The 12,126-nt window shown below is 43.5% G+C and overlaps 1 protein-coding gene across 1 annotated transcript in view; it reads left to right on the forward strand.

The window, feature by feature from the left end:
- Positions 1-12,126, forward strand: part of LOC104525642 (CUB and sushi domain-containing protein 2) — a 291,143-nt gene that overhangs the window by 205,717 nt on the left and 73,300 nt on the right. Inside the window, 4 exon segments of the mRNA XM_010168859.2 lie at positions 709-900; positions 3,406-3,544; positions 4,057-4,244; positions 11,366-11,560. Of these exon segments, the coding sequence (XP_010167161.2) occupies positions 709-900; positions 3,406-3,544; positions 4,057-4,244; positions 11,366-11,560 (714 nt within the window).

The following is a 12,126-nucleotide window of genomic DNA, read 5'->3' on the forward strand; positions in this document are numbered from 1 at the left end:
GTGACTAAGTAGTCAGACCTAAGCTCAGAAGTATACAGTTTGGGATCTTGTGAACTTTAATGATCTATATAAGCTTGCAAAACTTCTATTCCTCCACGACTTTCCCTCCTGTTAAGTAGTTGTAGTGTTGACAGACCTCAAGCTCAGTCAGCAGTGAAGCTGTGCTGTCTGCCCCCAACTGAGAAGGAGCTGAGGGAGTCATCTCATACCTCAAAGGGACACAGCAGTGAGACTGGGAGGGAAACACATGCATTTCTAAAAGGTCAGGCTTGCTGCTTCACAGGGCTAAAGGCTAAATTGCTCTGCCGCTCAGGGGAAGTGAAAAGTGCTCACAGATTAGTTGATTTTTGCAGCATGTGTCTGACACAGAATTCTAGAAAAACGCCCTGTAAGATCAGTGGATGTCTGGACTTATTAAGTAAACATGCATGTGCACAATTATACATCAAACTTGTGCTCTGTGTAGTGCACTTGAACTCGTCGTTCCCCAGAGCTTTTACCAGCTGGAGTGACAGATGTTCAGTGCAAAGGAAAAGCCAGTTTTTGTGTATGTGGCAACTTGAGGGATGTTGAAGGAGGAGAGATGGAGAATGAAGTCATTGCTTGGATATGTGTTTAAGGACAGTCTTAAGTACAGACAATGTTATAAGCCTGTACTCAGTATAAAAATATATATATTAAAAATATATATTTTTTAATACTCTTCAGTTTCTACTGCCACTTCCTGCAACGACCCAGGAATTCCCCAGAACGGGAGCCGGAGTGGTGACAGCAAAGAGGCAGGTGACTCCATCGTCTTCCAGTGTAATCCAGGATATGTTCTGCAAGGGGAGGCCAAAATCACTTGTGTGCAGATTGAGAACAGATTTTTCTGGCAACCAGACCCTCCCTCCTGCACAGGTATGAAAACACCTCCATCCTCCTGTTGCACTGGCTTCCCTGCCCTGTCTCACTGCAAGACTTCTGTATCCAAAGGGAGCGAGTCCTACCTGGTTTGAAGAGGTGTATGACAAGGTATATATGTCTCAGGTAGTTGTCTCAAAGAACTACCTTTTAGGTTTATCCCCAGAGTGTCTGAGACAATGAGAATCTAGTTCATGCTGGAAGCTCATAGGACATACTGCGATGTAAGTGATGATATTTAACCTGACAAGTCAAAATTAAAGGCTTCTTTAAAACTCAGGTTGGTGGAGAGGATTGGGGTCATGGCTGAATAATTTCTGCATGAGGAGACAGCAAATTCTGTCATGGGAAAGAACTATCTGACATTTTCTTTGAGCTCGTAAAGTAATAAAAGGTCATAAAAGCGATTCTTTTTAATACGTCCAGAACACATAAAAATAGTCATGCTAAGCACATAAGAGCAATAAACATCAAATTTGCTGGCCAATTAAACGCTAACCACAAATTACTTATCCTGTAACCTTCATTCCTGTTTATGCACTGTTATCCCAAGCAAGAAAAACCAGTTAATTCTCTTTCTAACATCTGATTTAATACCAGCTAGGAAATTTCTACAGCATGCACAGGATTTACGCTCCCTGTGAGAAGACTTGGTTCCTGAATGACTATCCTGATGATCTAGTGTGGCACCCTTTCAGCCTGATAGAGCCAGTCCTTTTAGTCTTCCCAGAGCTATAACTAAATCATATTGTTGCATGTCATGCCCATCATCATCCTCCTGTTGAGTTTTCTTTCTCACCAGAAGCTGGGCTCTCAGTCCTTTTCAGAGAAATGTAGCTGGTGCCTCAATCTTGGTGTGAGATGAATTCTCATGGGTCATCTCCAATTTGATTTGGAGATATTGCATTGGGTCCTTTTTGAACAGAAGTCTGGCAGTGTTGTTTTCAGAGTCAAACTCTGTGAAAAAGCTGAAAGTAGTGTCTTCCTCCTTCTCTCCATTCAGTGACAAAGGATTTGGAGGAATAATCAGTGACCATATCATATAAGTTTTGTAGTAAGTGTGCAACAAGCTGCCTGGTTAGAGCTGAATTGGAAATTTGGCTTGGATTTTCTGTTTATATTTAACATTTCAAATGTATTTTCACATCTTTATTGTACAACTTCTGCAGTCCCTAAACAACGTGCGCTGAACTGGAACCTCAGCTGGAACAACCTCCAGAGGTTTGGGGTATTTGAAGTCTGGGTCCTGACCCTACTCCAAAGAGCTGTGGCTTGGGCCAGTGTCTAGTTTAAATCCTTTAGAGACTAGGGTGGGATTTTCATAAAAATCAGAGGTTGTTGAACATTCATCTCCCTGAGACTTTGCAAAAATGAGTCTGTATACTTTAGTTTCTCCCTGAATTTTCCCCTGACTTTACAGTCTGGAAGAGGATTGCACTTCTAAAGGTTAAGATTAAGGTAAATGGACACAGAATAGATGCTCGTGGATTCTTCCAAGTTACTTGTGCATGACTTCAGCTAGACTCTCCACTGTCTGTGCTGTGATTTCCTTGTCTATTTGAGAGAACAGTCCTTGGTGCCTGCAGTAGCCTGCAGCTGGACTTGATTGGAGAAGTTGCTTTTGGACCTTGGAGAAGGGTCTCTAGTCTAGTTTAATGTCTACTGTGGCCTTTCTAGAACAGCCCCACTACATTTTCCCTGATATCTGGAGATTCTTGTGTATTTGCAGGGCTTTATAAAAGCCCACAACATATGCACACATGCTGACACCGTCATGGAAGATCCTTCCAAGACTTGTTCTCTCCCATGGTAGCTCATTTCCTCCTCGGTGTTTGCATTGCTGTGGGCTGGATAGTGTCAGAGTTTAGCACAGGCTCTGCTCTGCTTTCTCTCACCCCATCCCAAATCTGGGAAGATCGATCTGAGCAACAGGGGGAATCTTAGAGCATCGGCTTTCATGCAGAGACTGCAAAAAGGCTGACAGTAATAAATCAATTGTGAATTTCCCACAGTGGAAATATATGTAAGCACTTTCAGCCTTAAAAAAGTAATAATGGATTTTTCAATCAGCTTGACATTTAATGTGTTGGTGACTGTAATAAACATGAACAAGGCATTAGACCCGGACAACATGTTTTCACTTATTTAGCAACCATCCAGACTTTGACCAGGAGTTGCCTAAAGAAATGCAACAGAAAAACATGAAGCATTTCCTCTCTCCTTTTGGTTGCTCACTTAGATATCTCATGAAGATCGGAATAGCATCCCCAGCTCAGTGCTTGTGTGTGTACCCTGTCTGGAATAACAGAGCCCTCATCTCTGCTAGGGCCACTGCAAGCTCTTGTAATATGTATTTTATTATCAGACAGCCTCGCAAACTGCCTCTCTGCCCCTTATCTGTCCCTATCTCTCTCTCTTTTTCTCTCCCTTCCTGTATCACATCTATCATTTTTTAAGTTTCTCTAAGACAAAGCCTCATCCCTCTGCTTGATTGCCTTCCAGCTCCCTGCGGAGGTATCTTGACAGGACCAGCAGGCGTGATCTTGTCCCCGCAGTACCCGGAACCCTACCCGCCGGGGAAGGAGTGTGACTGGAAGCTGACTGTCTCTCCTGATTATGTCATTGCCCTGGTGTTTAATACGTACGTACCCCAGAGCTCTTTGGTTCTACTTCTCTGGCTGCCTCTGGGGATGGGGAAGGGACACCGGCTGTGGGGCACTGCCTGGGTCTGCCTGGGGGTCCTTTCCTCTCCAAAGAAACCAAACCAAACCTGGTTGGACTGTCCTGTAGTCCAGAGTAATCTGTTCTCAGATGTTACCTTAATTTGGGGGAAGATACCTGTATTTCAACCTCAGCTCTTCTTTGATACACACATGGTTTTACAGAACATCACCATGTAACTGGTGCAGCGTAGGAAGCCCCTGCAGCCACACTCATTGTGCTTTTGTGCTCTTGAGTGTGTCACCAGTCCTCACATCCTTACAGAGGGAACAGAGACAGAAATGTCTGGTACTTGGCTGAGGAGCTGCTCTGGGGCAGGAGCAGTCTCTCAGCTATGTGGTGGTACAGCCCATCAAGGCCACAGTCTCTGTTGTTCTCCAGGGGTTGCTGCAGCATGTTTGTACTTCAAACACTCCTCCTTTGGCTTTGCAGCTTCAGTTTGGAGCCTGGCTATGATTTCCTTCATATCTACGACGGACCTGATTCACTTAGCCCCCTGATTGGAAGCTTTTACGGCTCCCAGATACCCGAGAGGATAGAGAGCAGCAGTAACAACCTCTTCCTTGCTTTCCGAAGCGATGCATCGGTCAGCAACACCGGATTTGTCATTGACTACACAGGTGAGAGCTGCCGGGGGTGCACCTGGCCCAGCTGACTCAGCAAATACCTGGGATTTTTACCTGCACTTATTCTCAGTTTAAACCACCTGACTGTGAACCAGGTGGGAGAAGTTCCAGAAACTGTGGAAATCTCTCTTCAGGCACTAAATCCTGCTGTCTTGTTTTGCTACCACCAAAGCTGATGAAAAGGCAGAGGAGGGAAAATGGGGAGCTGAAGAGAGGGGATCCTGTGTGCTGGCAGAAGAGCCCAGGGTACAGAAGGTAGATAAGAGCAGCAGCATAAAAGGACTGTTAATGTGGCTGAGGATCAGTCGCATGTGGCTGCTTCTGTGTGGAGCTTTCATTAACAGAGAAGAAATATTTTACATCTTTTTTTTTTTTTTTTCTTTTCTTTAAAGAAAATGCAAAAGAAATTCCCCAAAAGGTATATATTTATGTGCAGGCTGTATTCTGTATAATCTTTCTTGCTCCACACTGAATTTAAATAGTTCTGTCTTCTCCTTAGTGAGCAGAACATGCCGCTTCATTGCAGATTTGAGCTTTCAGAGTACTAGAGAGTGGTGAACTGCTGACGGGTTATTAGGAAAGCTCCACACTGCCCTGGATTTCAGATTTATTCTTAGTGGCAAGAGCGGCTTTGTCCAAGAAAAGGAGGTGCAGATGTACATATCCAATATGAGATCTCAGTCTGAATTTTTGAGACTGTCATTCAAGAGGGTACCAAATGGTTGGGTGGCTGTATCTGGAGGCGAGGATCACAGAGGTGGATGCTCAGCTCTCTTGAGTCAGTGGAACTCTCCTCAAATCTGTGCACTTTGCTTCATTTGAGATTCTAAAGCATCTACTTAAAAATTCACTAATAATTAGTAAAATGACCAGAATAGTTCACAGGTACCTGTGTTATTAGAGCAGTGGCTATTTTTCTTGCTTGTTTGAGGAGGAAGTAAAATATTGTGGTGGGTTCAGCTGTAATGGTGAGAGATGGGCAGTGGTTTGAGTTTCCCCCGGGCACTTTTAGCTCTCTGGTGATGGAGCAAACGGGGATGTGACAGACCTGGCACTGCTGTTCTGGGAGATGGGGGGAAAAAGGGGGAGGTTTTGGCAGAGTGTGTCCCTTGTTTGTACGTAGTGTAGGTGGAAGAATGGAGTTGTTACAAACTGTAGTAAAAAATATGCTCTGAAAAGCTGGATCTGATGAGCTGGGATTATGCAGAATGGGGAAAAGGATTTAAAAACTGGAAAAAAAAAAAAAGAGCTGGAAAGAAACAATTCTTCAAGCATATTCTGGACCTGTATAGACTGGTTTGCAGGATGGGGAAAAAAAGCATTGAAGGCTTCAGATGTGCTGGGCCTGTGCCACTCTGGAACATGGCTTTGTGTCCATGGTGAACGCTGCAGAACAGGCTGGTGAGGTTTGTTGGCCGGACTGTGCTGTGGGAGCAGCGACAGCTCGTGCTGGCGAGCTGATGGGCTGCTGCTGCTTCATCTGTGTGCTTGGGCAATTCTCTCTGCCTGTACCCTGCCTCTGGCCTCTTCTTCCTGCTTTTGAATTTACCTGACCAGAGGTTAAATGATAATGAAATGGCAATTCCTGATCAGATGAACTTACCTCTAGTAAAGTTAGAAATAATAAGACAAAGACAATTAACGCTGCTTAAGATTCAAGAGATTAAAAGTTTTCTGTTCTCATTAGAATTAATTTTACTGAAAATTAAGTCTTAAGTTTTCTTCTTTTTCCTCTCTTTTTGGGCAGCCAGAAAGTAGTTAACAAATGAAATCTCATTAAATTAGGGTGGGTTTGCGGTGTGTTTTTTCTTCTGAACACTCCTACAGTGTTAATCGCGCCCACATACTTCCCACAAAGCCAAGCTGCTGGGAGGAAAGAATGAGGCTTTAAGTTTGCTCATTAATTTCCCCACACTTTAAATGGAACCTGAGATTCAAGTCTGAGAAGCGGCAGAAAATAGAACTTTGGGGAATCAAAAAGAAGAAGAAAAGAGAAGCAGGAGGGAGCATGTGTGAAAGAAAATGAAGTACCGAGCTCAGCTCCTTGCCAGCGTGGAATCCCAAGTACAGTTCAAAGACACCGGCTTCTCTCAGCCATCTCACGGCGTCTGGTCAGTGCTGCAGCCCACGGAGGCTTCTGCCCCTGCAGCTCCCAAAATACCATATATCACCTGTGTCAGCTGTGGGTGAAATACTGTTAATTACCAGGGGCTTTGTAGTCCTCTTTTTTGGTAATGTTTTTTTTGGGGGGGAAAAAAGCAAAGCAGCCATCTGTCAGTCCCTCCTTGAAATCCTGCGTCTTCTCTGGGACTGGGACTGTATCGCTCGCCTGCAGCTACGGTGTGTTGGGTGAATTTCAAACAGCCTCAGCACTTCATTTGAAATTGTTTCAGGGGCAATGGCTCTTCAGGAGAAAGTTGTCCTCTGGGGCCAGGAGGAATGGAGAAAGCAGAGAGAGGAGAATGAATTTGGCTTTTGTTATACCAGTTTTTGCATAGAGCACGGCAGTGAGAGTGAAGTGGGAATGCAGCGACGCTGGAGAAAGGTGTTTGAGGGCAGATCTTCAGCCAGGCAATTTCCCAGTTTAGCTACACTGATCCAGCACACCAGCAGGATTTCTGATCGATGAACACACACCTTTTGCTTTGCACCCACGATGCACTGTCAGCTGTGCAGCAGAATGAAAAATCAAACGAAGGTTACCAGCAAAGCAAACCCTGAGTGTGCTTTCCCCACGCACACTTTTAAATTGACAGCAGTTTGGTTTATTGCCTGTGAAAGTCTGGTTCAGAGGCTCAGGTGAAACTGAGATGCAATAGTTTGGGATTTCAACTGGGGAGGAATTTAATCTTTGGGATGACTTAGTAGTAGTGAGTAGGTTTGGAGTTCAGGCTGGTTCATGCCATGCTCTGCTCAGCATCCCATTTAAGGTCTGTTGAAGTTATTATCCTTAAAAAAGTGCTTGTTTACAACATCAGCTTAATTACTGTTGTAGTTTTTGTGGAAGCAGCATGCTTTGTTCATAACAGAATCACTCAAGCCCAACAAGTCTTAGTTATCAAAGCAAAAGGTTGATAAGTTCTTAATTATAGAATAGGAAAGACAGTTACAAAACCAAAGCTTAATCACAGGGAAGGGATGCCTTGCAGTGTATCTAGAATTTACCTCTTGCTCCATTTGTTGCTTAAGAATTTTTTAAGTGTCTCAGCTACAGAAAACTTAAAGTTTTTTAACTCAGTATCTCTATGTGTAGAATCTTTGGAGCCAAGATAACACTTGCGTGTCTTAGTTACACCTCAGAGATTTTTGCTTACAGAGCAACACTGGATAAGTTTCAAAACCTGTTTCCAATCAATTTAAAAGATGCTTTGGTAAGAGGGTCTTCCATTAAGCTGTTATTGCTGGAAAATGCTACCAGAGAATCTTTAAAATTTGGTTGGGGAAGAATCTATAGAGTTTATCTTTTCTCATTGGGGAATCAACTGAATTCCAATAATCAGTTTGCATTGCAACATCTTGCAAACCGTAGATTTTATTAAAATACATTTTACTTATTCATAGACTGATATTTTTAAATTGACACCACAATTTGTTAGTAATGTAAAGGGCAGGCTGGTTGTTTGGAGAGTTTTTCCCAAATTATCCCTGTGCTGGGGGGCTCTTGTCATGGACACAGAAGTGGGTCAAACTCCATCCCGATGGGTTGGTCCTGAATAGGACCCAAGGTGCACGTTTAGGTTTGGCTCCTCACGCTTGGGGCAGAGTAGGAAGGAGTTTCCAGGTTGGATGCTCCAAAGCAGGAGGTTTTCTCATGCTTTTTAGTATTTCCTCTTTCTGTTGTGGGCCAGAAGTGAAAAGGTGTGAAATTGAAAACAAATGAAACAAAACTGATTACTTTGCGCCCTTCTAAAGGAATGAGGAGAAAAAAAAAAAACAAAAACAAAACAAAAAAGCACCTTATTTCAAATCTATTATTATTTCACCAGGATTATTTTGCCCATCCTGAGCTTATAAACATATATCCAGCATTACTTCTGGGTTATTTAAGGTGGAAATTCCCTGTAGAAACACTTCTGTACAATCTGTTGCAAAGCAAGCTGTTTAAAAACATCCAGTACTGTTTGCTGTTAAAACAGTCAGGAATGGGAGATGACACTTGACCTTAAAACAACTTGCATTTGAAAAACAGCTCTGTCCTTTGGAGAAGGTAGCCCATTGAGCTGGGGTGGGGTCGGAGGGTGCTGGGCTCTGGTGAGCTGGTGTGACAGCAGCCAAGTGACTTGGAATGCCAAGGCTGCCTCTGGTCTTCAAAATCCTGATATCATTTGTCCTGTCTTCAGTATATGATGACTGTTGTGGAAAAAAGCCTGTCTTCTAGGGAATTTTTCCTGGGGTTGCTGTAAGGCTTAGCTCTTGTTAAAGGCTTGCACATGCTCACAGATGTGGAGTTTGTGATGCACTAGGCAGATGATGACTCTCCAGTGAAGCTCTTCTCAAACATGCAGATGAAAGCCTGACCTCCTGGTCTAGGAGCTCATGCAGGCTTTGAGTTTTCCTTGGGAAAGGAGAGGGGAAACACAGAAAACTCTGCTTTCTGTGGGCCAATGAGCCATTTCTCATGGCATTTTTGTCATTGACTCTTCTAAACATTTGGCAGCCTGAATCCATGTTAATTGGGACATCAGGGTGAAGTCCTCGATTTCTGAAGTATCTGAAAATAAAACGTTTATTCTAAATGGACAAGCTGTGCTGTACTCACTTCATAGCCTAATAAATCAAAGGCTGGGAAAGCTGTGGCTTTCCCACATCCCTCTACGAGTCTTTTACTGTCACCACACAACCCAATACTTCCTTAAAGTTGAGCTGCTGCCTCCTTTTGTAACCTCCTGCTGAGGATCATCGGGGTAGTTCATCTGCAGAGGAGTGTTCAGCTGGAGATGTGCGTAGGACTAGTGTGTCAGGAGGCATCGTTCTCTAAGGTGAGTGGTGTCCCTGAAGGCACAGACCCTCAAGGGAACTGAGAAACAGTCCAGAATGAGGAAAACACAACGAAAGCAGTGGGGCTGTTGCTCAGCGATCAGCCACCACCCATTTTTTAGCAGTCAACAGGGTGACTTGAGCACTGAATGTCATGATTTTTTTCAGAGCAGGAGCAGAGGCTGAGATCAGGCACATGGTTAAGGCGTCTGACAGCCGGGTGGGAGGCTGATTGACAGGTTGAAGCCACATCAGGTTGTTAGATGAAAGACAGTGAGACTGTTCACAATAACGAGAGGCGTAGAGTGGTCAGAAGGAAGCCGTTGGGTGCAGCTTTTGTCTAAAAGTGAATGTTAGCAATTCTGAGGAATTAAAGGCTTGAGGAGTGAAAAAATATTTTGGAAAAGTAGATGAAACATTGACAGTTGGAAATGGCTTGTGTGCTACAGTGGACTCGGGGCCTTTTCTCCTGCTATGGCTGGTGTCTCACAAGGATAAGGATGAATGAGGAGAGAATGTCTTCATCTGAGCTGACCAGAGAGCCAAGGGCTTTGTTGCCAGTGCTGTGACTGAAACAAGCTTTTTGGTCCTCATTTCTTACTCATCATAATCAAGATTTCTCTTTTGTGTCTAGCTGGTGTCTTTGCAGGACCTACTGTTAGATCACACACCCGAAATAATGGGATAAAAATATTTGTTTGACTTCGTTTGTTTTAGAACCCAAATCTTCTCCATCATGTTCTGAGTATCAAAGCTCTCTTTCAAATACTGTGGTAGTTCTGCTTCCAGGCACGTGTGTGTCTCTTCCCAGGATCAGATAAACTGGAAAATCTTGTTCTTTGGTTGGTAAACAAGAGTTGCTCAAATGAAAAGTGACTTGTGCAGCAAGACACCACTAACACAGGGGAGAACCCAGGACTTCATGGTTTAAAGTTTGATGATCCAAGTGTGGGATGGTCTATGAGGAGTGTTGAGGGTTGACCAGTCTGTGGCTCCCAAAATAAGGAGCTGGTGGTGTAGGAAAAAACAGTGGCCTCACTTCTGTGGTTCTGGGCAGCTATTCTTGGTGGAAACATTTCATGTCCTCTTGGGCTCTGTTTACCTGGGTCACTGACTGGTGGTACCAGCTGCTGCATGAAGGAAACCAGAGAACTAATCCTATTTTTCACTGCAAACAAAGAAACAAAAGCAAGATCTGGGGGCTTTACTGTTTTCTGCTTTTTCCTCCACCCCTTCCCCAAATACTAAAAGCCCATGATTTAATACTTAAACACATTATAATTGTTCACAGACCCACTGCTCTCAGAAAAACCCTCATCTTTAATGAGCGATTTCCAAATGACAAAAGAGCAGGATTAATCAAAGCCTCTAATTATATTTCATGCAGGAAAAAAAAAAAAAAAAAAGAAGAGGAAAAAAGAAAAAGCACTGAGAAGAAGGAAAGAAATAGCCAAGTCCTGACAGCTCTGTAGTCTTTACTAGAATTTTCATATGTAAATGGGGTTTTTAACTCTGCAGGGCATAGTGAACAGAGAGAAAAATGTCTTCATTTTGTCTAACTGCTTGTAATCATTTTACCATAATTGCAACCATGCTGCACATCTGGAGAGTCAACCAGCTAGCACATGGCACTGTGTATTTCCGTGGTGAGAGCAGACAGATCTTAGATATGGGAATGATAGGTGCCAAGGAGATAATGTGAGCAGATGTAGCACATCTGAAATGTGTCGCATGTTCAGTCTGCGTTTATATGGCCTGGTTTGCAAAGTGCCTCGCAGCCTGTCCCCTGTGCAAGGAAGGAGAGCGACTGTCAAGAGTTAAATCACAGCTTTGCCTCGTTGATTGGATTTTGGGTACCAGTAAATATGTGTGTAAACTGAAACCTTCCTTCTTCCAGTATACTTGGAGCTGGAGATGAGCATCAGAGAATGGTCTGGACCAGAATCTGACCTGTATAATTCCCCAGATTCAGCGGCGTGAGAGAACGCTTGCAGTCTCAACTCTGTGAATGGGAATAGTCTTTACAGTGTACTTAAGTGAGATTACCAGATGAGAAAAGCCAAAAAACATACTATTGACCAATATTTTAAGAGTAGCTGTATTGGACCAATAAAGATCTTGTCAATTCTCTCTTGCAGAAAATCCCAGGGAGTCGTGCTTCGATCCTGGATCCATTAAGAATGGCACACGAGTGGGTACAGATCTGAAGCTGGGATCTACAATTACCTACTACTGTGATGGAGGGTATGACATTGAAGGGGTCTCCACTCTGACATGCATAATGGGAGGAGATGGAAAACCCACGTGGAACAAACCTCGACCTACCTGTACAGGTAAGGCCCATGGGAAAAAGGTGAGTAGAGAACAATCTGCCTGTTGCCAAATAAGTTTATCCTAATGCAAAGCATTTGTGTAGAGTTCTTACAAGGGGACAGAAGTGGGTTTTTTTCAGTGTTGCATTATTTTTCAAAATTTTGAACACCCTGAGGTCAGGAAGAGCTGACTTCTCTGAAGTTTCTTGAACCTTCTTTTGAGAGAGGCAGGAAACTGGACAGAACAGATTATCTGCATGAGAAAACCTGCGTCCTAGTGCAGGGCAGGATTTAGGAAGCCACTTAAACATTTGCTTAACCTGATCCCTGCTAATCAAAGCCCTTAAACTTGTGCTTTCCTGAGCAGGGTCAGAGTTTATTGAGAAAGCAGAAGGCAATTTTTTCTTAGCAGTTCTGTGCTTTTTTTGTTTTGTTTTCTGGCTTAGTAAGAAATGGTTTAAAGGATGGGTTTGCAGTCAGACCTTCTTAATCTGAGAAGCACTTCAAGAGATAGCTGTCAGTCTGTGGTGACTGGAAGAATGAAATCTCTGACTCAGAAAGGTGCTGGTGGGGAGGATGCCATTCCT

The sequence above is a fragment of the Antrostomus carolinensis genome, unplaced genomic scaffold (genome assembly GCF_000700745.2).
Source record: "Antrostomus carolinensis isolate BGI_N321 unplaced genomic scaffold, ASM70074v2 scaffold3800, whole genome shotgun sequence".
In the NCBI taxonomy this organism is placed as follows: domain Eukaryota; kingdom Metazoa; phylum Chordata; class Aves; order Caprimulgiformes; family Caprimulgidae; genus Antrostomus; species Antrostomus carolinensis.